This window comes from Lepisosteus oculatus, chromosome 1, assembly GCF_040954835.1.
Source record: "Lepisosteus oculatus isolate fLepOcu1 chromosome 1, fLepOcu1.hap2, whole genome shotgun sequence".
Classification (NCBI taxonomy): domain Eukaryota; kingdom Metazoa; phylum Chordata; class Actinopteri; order Semionotiformes; family Lepisosteidae; genus Lepisosteus; species Lepisosteus oculatus.
Genome location: NC_090696.1, coordinates 34,251,473 through 34,273,715, shown reverse-complemented (window position 1 = coordinate 34,273,715; position 22,243 = coordinate 34,251,473). Strand labels below are relative to the sequence as shown.

The following is a 22,243-nucleotide window of genomic DNA, read 5'->3' as shown; positions in this document are numbered from 1 at the left end:
AGAAGACTGGAAAAGGAACACAGGAGTGAGAGAAAAAGAAGAAAGATAAAGGTTTTTGATAGAGACAGTTTGTGAATAAATGTTAGGCTATACAAAGGTGACAGGAAAAAGGGTAATAATCAAAAGGATTAAGAAGACCATTGATATTTGAGTCCAATTCCACTTTGCAGGATCTGAGAAATACACAGAATACTCTCAGAAGTCTCTAATGGCAGGATGGTCTTAGGCTAACATGTACAAGGAACATTGATAATATCTCTTCCTCAAGTGGAACACAATATTTGTGTAAGTATTAAAAAAATCTGTCATATTCTGAATTATGCAACAGGAAAAATAATTGTATTTTATGGGAGGTAAAAACATCATGATACCACAAGGCTTATATCCCTATCTACTTTTATTTAAAGCTAGCAATTTCGTTTTTTTCTCCACTATTCTATTCTATGTTTACCTCACCAAACTATACGTTTGGGCCGCCTATGATAAATGATTGTCCTCCAGTCTTGTCCTCTTCACAGAACCTTAACCAGATACTTACAGTATAAGTAAAAATTTCAGTCTGGCAATCTGTGTGGTGTCACTAGGACACTTGTTCATAATTTTGTAATGCAATACAGTATGTGTTTTTCCACAACTTTGTAACCCCAACGTGACTCTTTCTAAACACAACAAGATAGTTTTTATTGCCAAGACACATGGGCTCTTGTTATACTGTTAAGCCTTTTAAGATAACATTTGAAGAACACAGCCATGATGATAAATAAATTAAAAAACTCTATTTTCATAAAAGATTTACTTGTAACAGCGCAATGAAGAACATCCAAAATTTAAAAATGGACAATAATGGAAAAACAAAACCCATTGTGGTCCCTGCTATTCACAGGGAAGGGTGGTGACATCACCGGGCTGGTAAGCCGGCTCTCACAACCAATGGTGGCCACATGCATTTCAAAACCTTTGCTTTATCAGGCTATATAATTGTGAACCTTTCTTTCTTATAACTGGTTTACATACTATGTAAGAAATAAGGTCTATAAAAGTTTGATTTTTACTTTGATTAGCAAGATTGTTAACAATATTGTTATGACTTAAGAGGTCCTTAAAAATTAAAGAACAACGTGTAGAAACTGAGGTGTTTCTTTAACTCTAGAAGGGCTGTGAGAGATACGTGATCAAAAAGAATCTTCTACTTTGGTTAAACATAATGAAGATTAAACATTTAACACAGAGAACAGAGCATAAAAAAGACACAGGAAATGGGGAGGTCAGGGACAGGAGATGAAAAAAGAGATGGAAGAGAAGAATTCTAGATTAATAAACATTAACAGAAGGAAGAAGTACAGTTCAAGGTAAGTGGACCTTGTTTTGGTTTTGGATTCAACTGCTGAAGAACTCCAACATTATCTGAACATTTTTCTACTATCCAAATAATGTAGACAGCTTGCAAAAAAAAAAAACCTTTGCAGGGAAACAAAAAATCATTATCAGGCAAACCTGATTTTAGAAAAGATAACTGTTAGTAGTCTGCTGTATTTGGAGGTACAATAAAATAACCAGAAGCTCAGGCAATTGTTTGAACTGCTTCTCAAGTGTTGATCAGAGCTGTTTGAAAGATAAATCAGAGACTTTTGTCACAGCTGTTTCTAAAGTACTAAACTACAGAGGCTACCAAATGTCTAAACACAATCAACTATTTTTCTACAACTTTTTCTCTGTGATTCAGTTTTGTAATATATTTATATTATATAATATCTTGATAATATATTTCAGTGTTGTACTATGTGTATATCTAGTTGACAAAGGGAGTTTAAATGACTTGATATGATTGTGCATATATTTCATTGTTAGAGGTGCTATGATATCGACGCATAAAGCTCAGCCATCAAGAAGGTGCTCCATCTCATTGTTCTTATGCCTTACCACTGCTGTCTGCATACAGTGTATAGTTGATCATTTTGCATGGCAGACACTTGTATACTGTATGTAAAGAGAGATTGTTTAAAAGACAGCCAGCAAAGTCCAGTACCCTGCAATTGCTGCCGTGATGCTGATATCAGTGAAAGTCATAGACAGTCAACATCCCTTTTCGGTCTCCCACAGGCTACCAAGCACAGTCATTGTGATTCACGTGATTGCACTCTGCTGGCCTCTGACCACCATGCTGACAATCATCCCCATGCCAGGCAGCACATGCAGTGTCCCGGGGTCAGAGACAGGCTGTCTCACTTCCACGTGTAGCTTGGAGTTTCAGAAGTAATTTGCGTTCTCTTTTTAATGTCAGCCTGCTTCACTGTTGGGGCAAGTAAAGGTTACGTCCCAAAAGCCCATCTGTTTAGCAGATTCGGGTTCTTGGCTGACTTGGCCTTTAAGTACAAGACCACAGTGGTGCTATTAAAGAAAAAATAACTCCCAAAGATTGTTTAGAGACAAATCTGATTCCTTCGCCTTCCACTAACCTTTTCATGAAGTCACGAACAGATATTTAGCAAACAGGGGTGAAATAATTTTTAAAAATAAGATGAAAGAGTATGGAAGAAAAAACGGATCAAATTTAAAGCTATGCTAATCCAGTCACAAGCTGTCACTTTAGACACAGTATGCAATTTACTGTTGCTTCTATACTTCATATATAATTGTCTCACAGGGTTTTGACAGCATTGAAAAATACATTGCCTTGTTACCAGGTTCTGGCAATAGTGTCAAAATACTACTACTACTACTAATAATAATACTTTTGTGATAAGAATTTGTAAAACACTTATGACAATAAAAGGTGATTTGGTAAATTATCAAACAATTATACTTCCAGGTTGGGAAAGATTATATATTGTTATGATCTGGTAAGGGGCAGCAAGGAGGCTAGCATTGCTGTCTTTCAGTGCTGGGGCCCAGCTACAGTATTTGCGTGGAGTTTGTATGTTCTTACTGTTATCACCAGATGGTTGGGTATTTTCCCCAGTGTCCAAAACATACTGGTAAGTTAATATGCTTCTGAGAAAAGTGGCACTGAAGACCTTTGGTCTTGCTAGGCTGCTTTTAAAATTCTAACTGCATAGGCCCGAGCACAAATGAATTAATAAATGCATTCAAACAAGAATTACAGTGAAAGATTGTTCTTACCGATCAGCTCTTTGAAAAAAAGACATTATTTTTCTGCAATGCTCTTCTTTAAATTGTCAATATCATGATTTTTTTCCAGGTTTTATTTTTTTAACTTACTGCACGAAGATGGAAAAAAACCCAACTCTTAACGTTTTGGCGATAAGAGTTTATCGAACACATGGAGCTCCTATAGGAGTGTTATCTGTGAGGAGTTTGTAGATAAGATAATATCACTTTATAAGCCATATACAATTTCTTGCATTAGGAATTTGTCTTTCTTGCTGTCTTCCAGCTTGCTCTCCATGAGACACACAGGTGGGGAGAGAGAAGCTTGGGGACAGAGCACAGGGTCAACCATTTATATGATGCCCTTGGAGTGGTTGGGGTTAAGGGCCTTGGTCAGGAGCCCAACAGAGTAGAATTCCTCTGCCGGCCACAGGATTTGAACCATCAACCTTCCAGCCATAGGTGCAGATCCTTAGCCACAAAGCCACCGCTCCGTCCCAAGACATTGTACTACATTTTTTTTGCCCCGTTTTCCCTCATATACTGTATAGTGGTAGGTTAATTGGCTTCTGTGTTAACTGTTAACTGTCTGTTTGCGCCCTGCGATAGACTGACTTCCCATCCAGGGGAGTATCCTGGCTTGCACCTGTTGCTTGCTGAGCTTCAGCTTCCCTGTGACACTGTATTGAATAAAGTGGTTAGAAAATGAATGAATGGATGAAGATCCAATGTGCTGGTTATTGTTGCTTCTTTAGCAGGTTGTTAAAATTGTATGGAAGAATTGAATAACAACATGCCACTTCAATTATATGCCATGTATGCCACTAATACATTGCTACATTATTTTTATAATAAAATCTATTATATAGATGTAGAGCCTTGGATTTTATAGAGCTCATAGATTTGCTAAAATGTAAAGGTATCTTCTTAATTAAATTTCTCAAACAAATCAGAACAATCAACAAACTGGATTTAAAAATATCCATGAGCTACATACAATAAATCCCCACAGTCTCTCCCATACCCTTTTACAGGAAGTCTGGGCAAATGCCATACGTGACAATCCAAATTATTCCCACTTAGCAAAATCTGAAGATAGTTTATGATCAGAGACTATAATGTGTATTAAACAGAAAGCCTATTATTCATTGACAAAACCTATGTGCATATTTCAGGGTTGCTGAACAGGCAGTATTATCAAAATCCTTCCCATCATTTTTTAAAAAGGTCCTTAGTCATTGCAATGACTCAGTTCTCTTTAAGTATTAAAATGGTGCACTTCACCACTAATGAACTCGTGATTTTACCTTCAGAGTTCACATTAAATTAAAACCAGGGCTTATTCCATTTTTTACATGCTAATTAAATTTGATATTGATACTTGCAAGACAAAGTAATGCATTTACAGTAACTAAAAGACAACACTGCAAATGGAATGTCCTACAATTACTCGTGTGCTTTTAAAATCCAAAGCCATCAAGATTTGTAAGTCTATGGAAAAAAATGTAACCTGTCCTTGCACTATGTTGTTTTTGCACTGGAATAGTGGGAGATAGTAACTTTGTTGTTGTTTTTTTAACTGGCAGTACCGCAAGGGACAGTAAACAACTGAAATTAACGTTTTTTTTATTTCCTCCTACTTTGTGTATTACAAGGCTCACTGCCCTGTACTGCTACTAACAGATTCATCTGTTTGTCTTCACACTTCAGCAGGCATTTCAAGACTGTGACAACCTTAAAAAATGAAATCTCCTTACATCAGAGCCTCATCACATTGTCCTACAGCATGACTTGCCTGGGGAGCAATTACCTAGCCAAAGTTAATCCAAATTGTGAAAAATCAAACAAACAGTATTTTATCGACCTAAACAAACACAATGTAGCATTAATAAACTCTGAACTCAGTAATACAGTATGTTCAGTAATAACTGTAATGGTAAAACTAACTAGAAAGAAACATCACTGCTACTTACTGAGGAGATAAGCATGGAAGACTTTTTTATATGGGAAAATGACAAATATCTGTGTTACAAAATGATCGTACTGTACAGTGAAATATGACCACTGAAAGCGAGTCTGAAAATGTAAAGAGTAGCTGTAAGTTGCCTATGTGTGATGTTAAGACAGCTGCATCTGGAAACAAGACAAAGTGCTAGCAATAAACAGTTATGAATTGTATCTACTGTTAAGTAAATATAAGTGAAAGTGAAGCTTGAGAGGCACTTAAAATACAAATCTTTTTTCTAGCATTTTTGGTTTTTTAATTAAAAATACAAGTAGTAAGTATCTTATTTTCACTATAACAGTGTGACTCAGTCTTGCTGTCAACATGTTGGGTTAGTTCTCCTGATTGAACAACAGTTGATTGAACAACTCTGTGAACAACAAAGCCTTCAATTCAACACATTAAACTATTATTTGCTTTGAAGTGAGAAAAAACATTTTGTGTTTTCTCAAAGACTTTTGATTGATCTAAAGTGGAATATACAGTAAATATGTACCCACCAATACAACATGTTTAACACAGTCAGCTACAGTAATATCGTCCCCGCATCAGTTCCAGCAGTGAGTTTTCAAACCTCTAAAAATGCAGGGACTAGTTATTCTGGAGATCCAGATCTATCACTTATTCTATCTCCTATCTCTAAAATAGTTTTTTATATAGTAACCTGGACACATTTTTATAATATATTGTGTGATCAGATAATTTTTCTGACATGCTGGTGATTAGCGGAGACCCTGCTGCAGCATACTGGCATTTACCTCTCAGTCCTGCAGGCATTGGCTACATTCCTATTACTCCTCCTGCCTTTCTAACAAATATTCTCCATAGTTTTTCTTTACATTATGACCTAAATACTGTTAAAAACTCTTCTTCCCGAGGTTGTGTTCTGCTTTTAATAGCTGTAGGTCTTGAACAGTTGATGAGACGTAGCAAAGACATATAATGAAACCTTAAATGATCTGTTCCTTATAATAAGGTCTGTCTGTTGATGATGAAGACCTGTATGCGGTCTGGGGATTTTTGAATTGATTATTTCCTTGTGCATAAGTAATACACAAGGAAATAATCAATCACCAGGAAATCACCACATAGGTTTAGTCCTATGTGGTGATTTCCTTGAAAGTGCACCATGGACACTTCTGTGTCTGCCTTGGCAAGCACATGTATTCAGGAGGAAGCACAAAGGGTTCATTACAATCTGCCTAAAGCAGCAGTATCATTGTGGTAGAGGTGGTATAACAGTATTAAGACCATGAAAGCCAATTTAAGGGTGTTAATCTAGTGTTACACTGACCATGTTCTGAGATTTGCATTAGATGTTGTTGAATATTTACCTGACTGAGCAATTCTGGGATGAACTGAGTACACATGCGCTTCAACATTAACCAACTCTGAATAAAACCACTGGTAATTGCTTCACAGATTAAATGGAAGAACACCTACAGTATGTGGTCTGTTTGTAATGTCATTTTAAGTCTATGGAATGCCATTTACATACTTGTGTTTAAGCTACTGTTGGACACACCACACAGCAATCACTTAAGTTTATAGGGCCATGTGTCTAGAATGTACCATTAACACCATAACACTCACGACTCTGATCTTTAATATCCAAAACCTTTTTATAAACTTTGAAATTGTCTTAGAAAATGTCACAGTCATTGCCTACTGAGTTGTTTTGGAAATATTTCAGACTCTAAGCTTTCACCTTCTCATAGTACAGCAGAAGTAGTCTTTTTGACATATTCCTCTGCACGTTAACTGATTAATATGCAACATTTCTTTCAAACTCAAAAGGGCAAATGCTTTTCATAATCCTGCTGGTGTATAGCAGCTTCCTGACTGAAATGTTATAGCACTCTGCAGGGTACTACAGCGTGAAGTAAGCAAAGTGAAAGAGCAGTGCATTCAAATTATACTCTGAAACAATTATTCAGTTAAAATTTCAAATATTAATTTTGCAAAGATGAAACCATTTCCATTAAATGTATATCCATGCAGCTTTTATCAAAAGGACCTTTCTTCTGCTTTATATCATATAGACATTTCTCGACTGTAAGGTTTTAAACAGATTTTCTGTACTTTAAAAGGCTAAGTATTCTGAAAATAAAGATCCAGCTACTATATAGTGTGGCACAGTGGTTAACATTGCTGTCTCAGAGTGCTGGGGCTTTGGGTTCAATTCCCTACTGGAGGTGCCATCTGTATGGAGTTTGTATGTTCTGCCAGTGTTTGTGTGGGTTTCATCCAGGTGCTCCAGTTTCCTTCCACAGTCCACAAACAAAACTGGTAGGTTAACTGGTTTCTGGGAAAATAAGCCCTAGCTGTGAGTCAATGTTTGTGTCTGAGCGTCTACCCTGAGATGGACTGGTGTCCTGTCCAGGGTGAACTCTGATTTGTGCCCGTTGCTTGTCTGGATGGGCTCCAGCTCCCTTGTGACCCTGAACTGGAAGAAGCAGTTAGAAAATGGATGGATGGATAATGTAGAGTGAGAGTTGCAAATGAAACTGAAACAAAAGAGAAGTGATTCTATGGTTGGGTAGCTAGAAAAAAGCCTTCTATTAGTGCAGTCATAAAAAGAAGACAATTGCTTTTGTTTAAAAAGACCTCTAGTAGTTCTTTTTGGCAAATTCAAGAGTTCTTCTATGCTGCTCAGAAGCAAGAATGACAACTTTGAGAAAGTTAAAGGGCTGTGTCGCAGGTTATAGTTGGCACAACTTGGTAATAACAGAAATAAAGAAGAATGAATAAGAGAAGTGTGATGGAATTCCTAAAGAAGTCAGCTAGAAATTCCTCAAATCTAATTTGCTTCCATTTCGCTCAGGTCCAATCAATACTGCAAGCAATAGATTTTATGTCTCATTTCCAAATTACAGTACAGGTCTAGACATTACAACAGTGCAGTTGTGTTTGACAAGAACAGTGGTGTAACTACAAAGCTCATATCCCTCTGGCAGTTAAAAAATGAAGTCACTTATATACACTGAAAACTAAAATGTGTGTTACAAAAATGGACAGTTCACTAAAGAGTTATAAGGGTCTGGAACAAGCTATGTTGTTGAAGCTGATAACACTTCTTTGTTCAATAAATTGACAAGATACACAGATCAATTTGCTATTAACATCTATACAAGCTAAATGTGCTAAATGGACTCCTCGTATGCATATCATTTCTCATTTTTTCAGATTTAGTGTATTATTTACTGCTCTTTCTGCCTTGAAAGTCATTTTCCTGTCTCAGCATAGAAGCATCACCATGACTTTTTACTGCCTGAAAGCTTTATTACTTTATTACTTTCATTAGCACTGTAACTGATCATAACAGGTGAATTCTCCTGAGCTGGAAATCTTGTCTGAGAGTAACAGAAAATATCCAAATGGGGAACATTGATGTCTTTGTATTGCTGCAAGGATGAAATGAATGACGCAGTAAGACTTTGGAAGACAATGGGCTCTAAACCAATTACTGTATATTGCTCTCGCTTTCTGAATTCAACCTCAAGATCTATTTTCTGATCTTATCCATCTCTGTCCTATTTTCATCATTAGGAATCCACTTCTATTAATGTATTTCTATCAAAAATACAAAAATATAGAAAACGGGTTTGCTTCCACAGAATATCACTTCTTTGAAAATGAACCCAAGATTTTTTACAATAAGTTCTGAAGTGCTGAAAAATGGAGACTGCAACTGACATTTGCTTTGTTTGCTTTGTTCTGGGTTTTTAGTAATTGCAAACACACAACAGATTAAATGAAGGTCAAAGTCTTACAAAATAATTCGGGGATATAATGGTTGTTGTAGTGCAGTTATGAATATGAAAAGACTCATGCTTTCCCTATAACCTAAAAACAGTCAATGTTGTCCAAGAAATTGATGATTCCCTGGTAATTCTACAAATCAATTCATAGCAGGACTCAGGAAACTACAGTACAATTGCCATTTTGTTTGCGATCAATGAGTGTTCCAGCCTACAGGTAGGTTCAAACTGGCACTGTGGGCAGAAGAATTTTGTGGATTAGTTGCTCAGGATCAAAATAATGTGGTTTTATAGTCATGCTGAATACACTGTTTCGTTTCCTTGGCATGACTTTGGAAACACAGTCACAAATCTGAAATTTACATCAGACCATCTGCCATCTGTTAGCATGTTTGCTAGATGTTACCTAGACAGCAGAGGAAACAGAGCAGGGGGTCAACCTCAGCTTATCATTTATAATGGAAATACCATTAGGATGCTTTCCACAGATCTGTGAGCAGCTGGTACAAAGCAAAGTGCATGATTCCAAAAATGGCTACAGGATGGAGCCAGTATATGAAAGCCCACTGTCAATGACTTCGATATGAATAACTGGGAGCAATAATAAGATAAAATAAAATCATAATTCAGCCCTGTATGAAAGGCAAAAAGCTTAATGACAAACATCTGTAAAAATGTGCACCTTTTTAGTTGTTAAAATACCATATTCAGTGCATATCAAATCCTTTGTAAGAGTTAGATGATTCTGAGAAATTTTAAAATATTTAAGAAGTTAAGTGGGGGTAGCCCAGTGGCCTGGTGGCACAATGGTGAGCATTGCTGCCACACAGCGCTGGGGCTCTGGGTTCAATTCTGGACCTGGTGTGCTGTTTGTGTGAAGTGTGTATGTTCTCCACCTGTTTGCATGGGTTTCCTCCCACAGTCTAAAGGCATACTGATTAACTGGCTTCTGAGAAAACTGGTCCTGGGGTGAGAGTGTACATGTCTGTGTCTTTGCTTTTGTTTCGATAAGCACAGGTTCCCCCGTGACGTCGAACTGGAAGAAGCAGGAAGAAAATGGATGGGTGGAAAAGTTAAATCTCAGGGCAGCACTGAGGGGCAGTAGTTAATATTGCTGCCTCACAGAACTGGGGCCATGGATTTAATTCCTGACCTTGGGTGCTATCTTGGCGGAGTTTGTAAGATCTGGGTTCCTGTGGGTTTCTACTGGGTTCTCTGGTTTCCTCCCAGAGTTCCAAAGACATACTTGTAGATTAATTTGTTTCTAGCTTGAGTGTGTGTATATCTGTGTGTGAATGACTGGCATCCCATCCAGGGTGTATACCAGCCTTGCGCACATTACTTGCCGGGACAGGCTCCTGCTCCCTGAATTGGAGGTTAGAAAACGGATGGATGGAAAAAGTTAAATCCATTTCTTACCAGACAGTCGTGCAATTCCCTGCTGTTAAGGCAACTGTTTTTGTTTTTTGCTGCTGTATTTTGAACAGAAAGGGTGTATACTGTACTTACTAGTTGTCCTTCAGATCATAATCATTTTGATACATGGTACAAGCAGCACCTCATCTCAGTTAAACACATACTGTACATGCTAGTCATAATCGTCGATCACAATCCTAGTCTGGCTTTGGAGCATTTTCATTTTGCAACTTTTGTGTTTTCCATGGCTCATGTAAGGCAAATTCAATTTTGCAAGATAGCTTCTTCCACAGCTATTAAGGATAATTTAAGTCGTACTATATATTTAATATATCCATAGACAGTGAGAAGAAATGACTTACCTGGCCTTCAGCCTCGATCCCATGTAACACATTTCCATTCTGCATGGGAGGTGTAACCTCCACTTCTACATTGGTGCTGTTGGGAAGATCTACTTTATCTGTGAAAGAAGACCACAGGCACTGGCATGAATACAGGTATGTTTTCGTAGTCTTAATTGCTTCATCACTCAAGTACAGATACCTGAACCTCTTGAAGATGTACAATCTCAACTCATTTAAGTATCAGCAAACATCGGTGATATGAGTGACTGTGTGGCACCATGGTATGTTTTGTTGTAGTACATCATTCTTTCTGTCTCTGTGCTGGCGGTGCAGACAGAACTTGTTTACCACTGTGAAAATCCCTTCCTCTGCACTAACACAGGAACAGGTGTAGCAAGCATGACGACAGTTAAACAGGAGACGATTGCATAACTTCGTGGGCTGCAGCCCAGGTGAGCGCATGAAATGAGGGCCAGATGGTACAACAGCAGTAGGTGATATGCCACTGACTGGAGGACACAGGCTGGCGACCAAGTAACAGCTCCAGATTAGTGCACCTCCGGGAGCCAGCCAGCTTAATCTTCACTGTAGTACTTTCTTAAAGAGGACGTTCATTCAAGTGCACTGCAACACCATGCCAGCCTGTGTTATTTGGAGATGGCTTTTACATATGGTTTGTTAAAGCTAAAATTACTGTAACTTTATTTTGAGAAATGCGGGGATTCACAGGGAATTTCAGAGTAAAATCCATAGATAGCTATGTCATCAGCTACAAAAACACCCCCATTTCTGTGAATTACAGCACAAATCAGCTGTGTCATGACAGACATTTTGGATACTTTTTGTTAATTAGTAACACAGTGGTATAATTTAATTACTACATACTTTGTGTGCATATTATACTATTACCATGAAAAATATCTACAGTATACTGTATAACCAGCTATGTAAATAAAAATCAGCTCAATAAATATGACATATTGATTCCATTACTGTACATCTACTGATACATTGGATAAATATTAACATCAACCTCATGGAAATATACACCTAGCCATTCTGTTAAGTTCCCCACTCTTTGAGTCATGATGTTGAAAAGACTGCTCAAAAGGTTGCATTAGCAAACACTGATGGTTAACTTTATTGTTATGCAATGAGAGGACATCAAAGCCGGGAGCCTTGCAAACAGGTCATACATGTTTATTCGAACAAGATGATAATATGGCAAAGTGATGCTGTTAACATAATTTGTTACCCTTAATGAATGTCATGTCACTCTTTGATTACTCTGAACTGGAATATCATATTCATGACTGTTACTGAAGCTTCCCGCTAACCTCTGCCTTTGAAAAAGACAACATGTAAATTAATTGGACTCTTGATAAATCCACTTGAAAACCATGGCTGGAAGATTACATTATATAATCGCTCTTCATGTCATATAGGACATAGAAACAAACCGTTCTTTTACTTAGCAATGGGATAGAAATGGATAGTTTGATCCTGGCTGACAACTTAAGCCTGTGACTCTTTGGACAGTAACTATGTTTGGCTGATATCTGACTCAATATTACCAAAAGGAGTTTTTTTTTCTGTGTTATTCCAATCCTGTTTTAGCTTCACTGATATACAGTAGATCATTCATTCCGCAATGAATAATCCAGATTCCAACATTTTCGACGGTCACGGGCCAATACAGGGAACTACCTCATACAGTATACCCCCAAAAATCTTTATTTCTTATTAAACAGGTGATGTACTAAATAAAAGGTGATCATTCTTTACATTAAATTGAAGTAATGTGTACTGTACATAACATTTTAAACAGTAAATAAATTAAAAACACTAAACAACATATACAAAACACATACACCATGTTCTTAAAGATGTTTAATGTGTGACTCCCATTTCCAAGTGTTAAAAAGGCTTTTTCCTTTGATCTTGGAGTATGTCTTCTGTTTAGTACTTAAGGAACTCCTTAATTGAAATAATCAATTAATAAAAATGTATTTTATCCCCTAGAAAAGGTAGATAATTTACTAGACATTTTGTCTATGTCTATTTTAAAATATCCTCTTGAAAATACTTCAATAATATGAGAATTATGCATTTGAGGAAACAGGAAAAAAGCAAAGGCAAAGAGCATTCCAAGACCATGAAGCAGTATTCGCTAATTGGTCATGCCATGGCAGAGTTGTTATCCCTTCATTTACTTCTGATCTTTTTCCTGTTTTTACAGGATTTTTACAGAACCTATAACACTATCTTCCACAAAAATATCCTTGCTTTGGATAGATGGGAATTACAATATAACAGCAATTGAGAAGAGTGGGACTATTTAAAAACCCAAATCACACCTCTCATCTAACAGAAAAGCAACATTAGAAATTAGAACTCTATTAATCGGATACTAACATCTTTATCAAATTAATAATTTGAATAATAAATTAAGATTTAAAATACACACAAAAAATAAACAGTATTCAAAGGCTAGACAGCTGATTAGATTACATAAACATGTGAATCAGTTACAGTAAGTTACAGTACTTACCAGCAACCCTATTCGGCAAGCACAGGGTTCAAACTTTGACTTCACCCAACATGTAGGGTGGACTCACAGGTCCATCACAGTACACAATTTTATTAAATGTACAGTAGCTAATTTATTCATTGAAAGGCAAATGTTAATTACAGGTTAAATACTAAAAATTAAGAATCACTTTTAGCCTCTTTAAATACAAAACAGCTCAAAATTTAAAATCACATTCAGTATATGAGGCATATTCAGAGAGTAGAGAGACATGAGCTTTTTTAACACAAGTAGATGGAAAAGCTTAAGTGATGCTGATAAGTCACAAATTATGCTGAACCTTTTCAGCCTTTCCATATCAGACTTCTCTAGCTCATTAATCAGCCCTGTAAGAGCCAACACTGAGGGGCAGAGAACATAGAGTTGGCTGGAACTAACATTAGCAGGTGACCTTGAAAGTGAACTGAATGAGAGACAGCCTAGTGAAGGAGGCAGCAAATGAGATTCACACTTCTGAAAAAGTATCAAAGCCTGCCACAGGGTATAGATATCTTCCATCTGAAGTTGCAGATCACCGCTTAATTTACTTGATTAAAAGATCTCATGAATTGTTCCGTATATCTTGGAGAGATATTAACTTGAAATTCAAGTTAGTGCTCTGTTAATGTTTTTTAAGTAGCTCTTTGCAGTTGTGATCGCACTTCACATAATGGTATTTTGATCTTTTTCACAAGAACACCATCTCCTTTCCTGTTGAAATTCAGTCGGGAGGTTGCACATTTGTTTGATTGCTCTCCATCAGAGTTTCCTATTAAGTAGAGCTCAAGCTGCAAATCTGAAGTAGAAACCTAAGACAAATACAATTTCTACTACATATACAGGAGTTTGTAGTTTGCTTTGCAGCTTGTGTGCTGAAGCAGCTCCTATTTTAATCTCTTCTGGCTCCACTCACTATGATCTACCATGCCTTCTACTAAAGCCTTTTTCAGACCTGTTTCTTCACCTTGAGCTCATTCTATGTACCTGACCCTTTCCCTTTCTTCAACTTGCCTATTTTACTACAGATGCCATCACCACAACAATTCTGAAATGATTCCATCTGAAATTAAGTACCTTTTCTTTTTAGTTCCAGTACTGGCCAGCTAAGAACCTCAAAAAGATAATAATAATAACAATTGCTTACATTTATATAGCGCTTTTCTGGACACTCCACTCAAAGCGCTTTACAGGTAATGGGGACTCCCCTCCACCAACACCAATGTGCAGCATCCACCTGGATGATGCGACGGCAGCCATAGTGCGCCAGAATGCTCACCACACATCAGCTATCAGTGGGGAGGAGAGCAGAGTAATGAAGCCTATTCATAGATGGGGATTATTAGGAGGCCATGATTGGTAAGGGCCAATGGGAAATTTGGCCAGTACGCCGGTCATAAATCAGGCGTAAATCAGATCATAAATGAGAGAGAGTCATTGGATAAGGCTTCTTTATCCAAGGATTTCATTCAGCCATTTCATAAAATAACCCAAGGTATAGGCTTTAACAACATGCCTAGATATCTTGCTCCATATTAAAGACATGCTTCCCATTTTCTGTTTTAAATGGACTTCCACATACAGTGGTGTGAAAAAGTGTTTGCCCCCTTCCTGATTTCTTATTTTTTTGCATGTTTGTCACACTGAAATGTTTCAGATCATTAAACAAATTGAAATATTAGACAAAGATAACACAACTAAACACAAAATGCAGTTTTCAAATGAAGAAGCATGATGTCTAGCTTTTGAGGATCTTTTGGTCTACTTCACTTTGTCAGGCAGGTGCTATTTAGGTGATTTCTTGATTGAGAACAGGTGTGGCAGTAATCAGGCCTGGGTGTGGCTAGAGAAATTGAACTCAGCTTTCCAAAGATGTGATAAACCACAGTTGATTTATGTTTTAACAGGGTGGGGCAATCACTTTTCACACAGCGCCATGTAGGTTTGGATTTTATGTCCCTTAATAATAAAAACCTTCATTAAAAAACTGCATTTTATGTTTACTTGTGTTATCTTTGTCTAATATTTCAATTTGTTTGATGATCTGAAACATTTCGGTGTGACAAACATGCAAAAATCAGGAAGGGGGCAAACACTTTTTCACACCACTGTATTTTCCACTTTTGTCATCCAATTCTTGTTTAACTGCTCATTCTGAATAAATCCTTAGTTTTCACAATTCTAACACTCAAAGGCTTCTTCACCAGTTTACTTTCAGATATTTGTTTCCTCTTAAACATTTTACCACACGACAGCACTATCAGAAAAGAAAACATTTTTGTAACAAGCAGCTCCACCACATTTTATTAAACACTTTCAGAACCCTATATTCCAAGCACTGTCAGTTCCTCTGTACCTGTAAGGACAAACCTACAAATCTTCCACAACGGAATACAGTAGAGTCGCTTTTTACCCAAAATATTTTGACGCAATGTATATGCAGTCAGAGACGAAAAAACAAAAGAAAAATCAAATGACGCAGGAAAATTGATCAATTTAAATCTGGTGTGACACACACCTGAGCTATGCTTTGGGAACTAGTTGCAGACCCTATAGGATGCTGGTGCATTCTTTATCGTGTGGGTCCTAAACCAAAAACAAGTAAAGTGCATGATTTGGAGTTACAAATCGAGATTTTCATGAAGTTAAGGGATGGGGTGACAGTGACCAGTTTGGTACATACTGTATGTGTGGCAAGAATGAAATCTACAATTTGTACAATTAGAGACGGAGAGAAGGCTGTTCTGAAGACCAATCCATCTACTGTGTTTCATTATATACGTGTCTCATACTGTGTCTCTAATTAATAATAAGTGCAGTTATTAAATTTTATTTAATCTATTTTGTATATTGTACAATACTGTATTTGCTTTATTACTGTTTTCAAAATACTTTAAACTACATTCATACACATACTAATACACATATGGCTGACTTGTTTAAGGGAGGGGAATTGCAGGGTCTAAGGGGGGTGTTCTGATGTATGTGATTTTGGGTATATACACGCTATTTCAGGAACCTAACTACTGCTTAAAATGCAAATTTACCGAATACTTCTTCTAGCAACAAATATCTTGTTACAAAACCTTCCTCTTTCACTTTCACAAAAAGAGATCTCTTTTCCACAAAGGCCTCAAATTTGTGAAAGTACCCAAAGCAATGGACACCAATAAGATTCTGGTTGACCTCAGCTGTTTTCACCACCGTTTATCTTACAGCACATTTCTCAAATGTAATTCCCTCATCAACAATCAAATCCAACCCAGTAATTGACAAATTGAATACCAGAGTAGTTAGACTTTACCATAGCATAGCTTTGCTTCTGATGACTACTGTACTTCATTAACCAATGCAGTAAGTAAGCTCCCAATGTCTTTTTTACTCCCACAAAACACAAGTCCACTCTTATCCAGTCTGGCACTCTAATCACACAATATCAAATTTGTTGAAGCCATGGGATGAAACTTAAGCTAAATTAAATCAAGGTCATCAAACAAACCTTCCGTTTTACAGAGTGATGATTCCACTGGATCTTTGACCACACACACCAATCAATCAACTCATCTAATCAACGTAGCCTTCTCATCCACAGTTCTCCTAATTGGCTAAAGCCACAATCCACAGTGACAAAAGAAGCTGCTCCAGATACATATCCCACAAGACACACTCATTGGTTAAGCAGGTAGGAGACTGGTCTGTTATTTCAGGTTAGGTATCAGAGCAATAAGGATCAAACATCTTTTCAAGCTGATGTTCCCCAGTTTACCTCTCCTGACCGTGACTCAAAGACTACTACTCCAGAAAGATGTCAAAAGTCAAAACGATCCTAAAGACATCATTCAGACCTTTCCACAGATATCAATGACTGACTCATTTCTTTCTAAATCCATTCAATATAGATTTCTGCCTACTGGAATTCATCCTCCTTGAATTTCTATCTCTTTATCTCCCTTTTTTATCCATCTCCTCACCCAATCTTAATTATTTTTTATCTCCTCACTGCTGTCTTTAACACATATTTAACACATATTCCTGCTCTTATTCTTATTCCCTTTTTCTCACTCACACCTAAAGAAGACTCTTCTTAGTGTTCATTCTGGAATTCACCTCATTCTGTTGTATCTCACAAGAAACAATATGAAATACATCACAAGCATTTCTACTTACCAGCACGGTTTGCAACACCATTGACTTTCTCACCATCTTCTACTTGGCATTTCTTTTTGGCAATCTTATGAAGAATGGATGCCTTTTCCCGAAATTTTCCTGCAATGCAATTATTAAAAGGAAGTTAGACACTAATGGGGCTGACTCTGATTATGAAGTATCCCAGATGTATGTGCTCCTTTTTTTGCTTCACTACAAAACAAAAATAACATAAGACTCTAAGCGTACATTCCATTACTTTTAACAGAATGGTCAGAAAACATTCCTCTGTGTTAAATTAAATTTCTAAAGAAGAAAGAAGTTGGTTACACTGTTTTACATTTTTACTAAGAAATATTGTACATAGCTCGTATGACTGTACATCTTAAATTCAACCAATCAACAGCCATATTTGAGCAATTAACCAGTCACCAACTTTAAACCCGGAGGTAGCTTTTGTTCAGTCATTAAGTGATTTTTAATAATAAACCTAAAATAATGTTATAATTCGGCATGGAAGGCATTTCTGTCAAAGGACATATCTCATGTTGTTTGTTCACATACACATTATTGCATCTATTTTGCTTTTGCTTGATGCTGTATACTTTCATGTGGGTAGCCATGGGTTTGTCAGAAATGATCAGAACCAGAATCAGGTAAACTGGTCTGGAGAAGTGCATTTTTTTCCTACTGTACAACTTCTGATTTTTAATAATATGCAAAAAAGTGGTGGCTAAGAAACAGTTATCAAGTACACTAGTTTACCTAATTGCATGTGCTAAACTCTACAACGAACTTGTCAATGTGTTACCTAGATATGAATATTTGAATACAGCACAAAACACTTATTTGACACATAATCAGTTTGTAATTCAATGAAATACAATAGCTATTAAAATGATCAAGTATGATGTGATATGACAATTACAGCAAATACACTGATACAGTGTAAGATCCAGAACGAGTAGGTTAGTTTTGAAGCAAAATTCAGATATTAGCATAGGCTAGAAAAACACATCTCAACATTATGTAGTACTGTATAGACTAAATGTTTGTATTATACATACATATATACAGTATAACTGTAATTAAATGTTAAGTGAGTTTCTGTTGTACAATAAAGGAGAATAAAGCAAGATACTGTAGACTCAGACAGGTTAATTAATCAGCCGTTAGCAAGCTTATGAATCTTGCATAATTGACTGGTTTCTATTAGCATAGCTCCTTAGGCAAAAATTATAACATCCAATTCTGAAAAATGTACAGAAGTTTGCAAAAACTTTCATTCTTGAACAAACCAAATAAAGTAGAAATCAAGCTGTTTTCATGTATTTCAAACTTAGCTGCTTGGATCTTAATTAAAACTACAATGAATGTGCATATACAGTATCACTTGTCTTAAATTCCCTACACTGGCTCCCTGTGGATTTCAGGTTAAGTGGCTTGAGCAATTTCATACCTGGCTTCATCAACAAATTGTTAGCTCCCTATTCACCTGCATGTCCTTTACCTTCTTTGGACTGGACATTACTTCAAAGCCCGTAATGAGGCTTCAAAAAAAGGGAGATAATGCTCCTGTTCTGGTACTGTGAAGATATAGAATGATTTTCCAGCTGATAGCAGATCTTGCAAGTCAGTCAGCACTTTCAAATACTGTCTGAAAACTTACTTTTATACTCTTAAATTAATTTGTGGCATTTTTGTTGATAGATATTCCAGCTATTAAAATACTTGTTGTCTCTGTTCTTTGTGTAAGATTTAAAAGAACATGACAAAAGTAATACAAAAATTGTAATTGACCTACATTTTGACTGGAACAATTTATGGGATTAGAAGAAATAAATATAGCCTATCCAAATTACTATAATGAAATGGAATATTTTTTGCAAAAACTATTAATTTTGCTCACTATATAGTAATTTTTACAGATGTACTGTATGCACACTTAAAAGTTTTGAACACAAGAGCATGGCCAGTACATTTATCAAAACGTCTTGATTTTACTATAAATTCCACAGAAAAGTTAGTTTTTTATAACTGATCTTTATTGTACCCTTAAAGTATGATGTTAGACACAGAGCATCCTGCTTCCATATTAAGAAGAGAGCTTTCATGAAATATGCTGAGGTTGAAAAGGACATTTCACTAAACTGTCAGGAGCCCAAGCTCAGTGTATATTTTCATGGCTTGGGGAATAAGCAAATAATGTTTATGTCAAATTTGGATAATAACCTTAGTGACAAATCTAGGCATTGTCTTCAATAAACTGACTGATTTGGCATATACAGTAGAAGTATTTTTGTATTTTGCTTTATATAAAAGAACTACATCAACAAACGTGTCTTTTAATGGCCTTTTATATTGCTTAATTATTTCAATCTGACAAGACAGAAGTGAAGAAACATTTATTAACCTACTGTATAAAGGTTTTTAACAAATGCATTACTGTCCTCTGGTAATGTGCTATGAGGTTATGTTGCCCCTGTTTTGTTTACTTGACCAAGCAAACCAAGGCTGGGGGGGCTGTATGCTGTCACTCCATCAATGGAACAGCCAAGGAAAGGAAGATCAAAAGGAGAAAGGAAACACTTTCATGGTTTATCTGAAGATATAAATTGAGGTACCTACAGAATATATAGAGTGCCCTACATAAGGACTGGAACAGTGAAGTCAAAATTGCTATTTTGTTCTGTATACTCAAGCAATTCGGATTCAGATGAAAAGAACAGCATGCTTTACTTGATTTAGATCAGGAGACTGACTTGGCCAGTCTACGACTTTGCACTTCTTTCCCTTGATGAATTCCTTGGTTGAGTCAGTAGTGTGTTCTGTCTTGCTCATCCAGCACATGATGAAGTGCTGGCCCATGGGTCTGGAAGCATTTTCTCGTACATACAGTACCGTTGGCAGACAGGATGTTTCTGTACACTTCTGAAGTCATTCTGCTGCCACAATCATTCATTTCTTCATCAGGAGAGATGAGTGAGCCAGTTCCTCAAGTGGCCGTGCATGTCCATGCCATGACACTACCTCACAGATGAAGTGTTACTGTAGGTTCTGGATCACCTGCAGTTTGTTCCTTTCTCCACGCTTTCAGCTTGCCATCACTTTGGCAGAAGTTTCTCTTTGTCTCATCTGCCCATAACACTTTGTTCTAGAACTCTACTGGCTCATCTCTGTACTTTTTAGCAAATTGTAATCTGACCTTTCTGTTCTTGGTGCTGATGCGAGGTTTGCATCTTGTCGTGTAGCCTTTATAATTCTGCTGTCAAAGTCTTCTGCAAACAGTAGATTGTGATATCTTCACCCCTGAACCGCGGAGGTTGCTGGTGATTTCAGTGACAGTTGCTTTTACAGTTTTTCTTTACAGCTCTGATCATTTTTCTCTCATCAGGGGGTGGTGTGGTGGCTCTGTGGCTAAGGATCTGCGCTTGTGGCTAGAAGGTTGCTGGTTTGTATCCTGTGGCCGACAGAGGAATTTTACTCCATTGGGCCCCTGAGCAAGGCCCTTAACCACAACTGCTCCAGGGGCGCCGTATGAATGGCTGACCCCAAGCTTCTCTCTCCCTGTCTGTGTGTCTCATGGAGAGCACGTATGCGAAAATACCTAATTCCTAATACAAGAAATAAAGTGATCTCTCTCTCTTTTATCTTATCTGCAGTTGTTTCCCTCAACCGACCTGGTTGTTGCCAAATCTTAACTTAACTTAAAATCTTAACTTTTTTTTCTTTTTCAAGATATTCCAAATTATGGTTTAGGCCTTTTGGCTTCAATGGGAGACAACAAAGGGAAAAGCAAAGGCTAAATCCAACAGCACACATTCACAGCTGTTTAACGTGTGAATAATCAATGCAACAGGAAACACCTCGCCAATAAGAAAGACCTGGCAGCCAATTAAACCTGGAAACCAATACTCACCTTATATGGGGGGGAGAGTGAATACAATAAGAGCCATTATTCTAAAACAGTGCAACATATAAGTATGTAGATCCAATTACTTTCTTCTTGGACATTACACAAAAAGTGCTATTATTCTAAAACAATACAACATATGAGCACAGAAATACCCAGAAATAAAATAACTTAGAAACAGAAGGAAATGTACAGACACTGCATACTTTTGCCTCATACAGAATTAATCTTTTCATCTTAAATCTCAGGTATTGCTCGTGTACACAGCAAACATAGCAACTTTGACTTCACTGTCCCAATATTTACGGAGGACACTGTACAGTATATTCTTTCTTAGTCACTTAATGGATAGCTTGTTTATTAAGAAGTGAAAACTACTTTGAGGTGATATGCTTGTCTGTTCTGACCACAATGTCCCTAGCCAAACTATTGCTCCCCTTTTACTTGAAGAATGTAATTGGACTTACTGTACATTTCTAGTAGGAGAAAAATATGAGTGACATTTCAAGCTTTTAAAGAATTAGGTTATGCTTTATTAAATTAATCTCATTAATCATTTTATCTCTCTAAATGATAAGCGACAGAAGGTAGTCAACACTGCACCATCTACTCCTTCCTGCATACTTACTATGCATATAGCTCCTTTTTTTACATCAATAACCATTCTGAATATCATGTTTATAAAAACAAAGCTATGTACCACAATGAGTGATTTTCTATCTAGTTCACCTTGGCATTAAATTTAATGTCACAGAGGCATTTAATCAAAACATTTAATAGGCCAGAGCACTTCATGAGACTATTTCAGAACAAGCCTGCTGTTATTGAAGTTTCAAACTGTGACTGTAGCCTGCATAGGGATGGTGTTCAGATGCTCCATGACAGCATCTTTATCAACCATGTGGAGCTCCATTCATTTTCAGTTAGAATCAGAGATTTTTAAAATAACAGAAAATACTGCAGCCCATTTCCAGCACAATTTGT

General features: G+C 36.9%; 1 protein-coding gene across 5 annotated transcripts in view; it reads right to left on the bottom strand.

Moving 5' to 3' along the window:
- Nucleotides 1-22,243, bottom strand: part of LOC102685443 (sodium/potassium/calcium exchanger 2) — a 101,864-nt gene that overhangs the window by 11,680 nt on the left and 67,941 nt on the right. For all 5 annotated transcript variants that reach the window (XM_015345001.2, XM_015344999.2, XM_015345004.2 and 2 more), the window contains 2 exons: nucleotides 17,368-17,466; nucleotides 10,653-10,750 (listed from right to left, as the gene is read on the bottom strand). In XM_015345001.2, coding sequence (XP_015200487.2) covers nucleotides 10,653-10,750; nucleotides 17,368-17,466 — 197 coding nt within the window. The remainder of the gene's footprint in view (nucleotides 1-10,652; nucleotides 10,751-17,367; nucleotides 17,467-22,243) is intronic.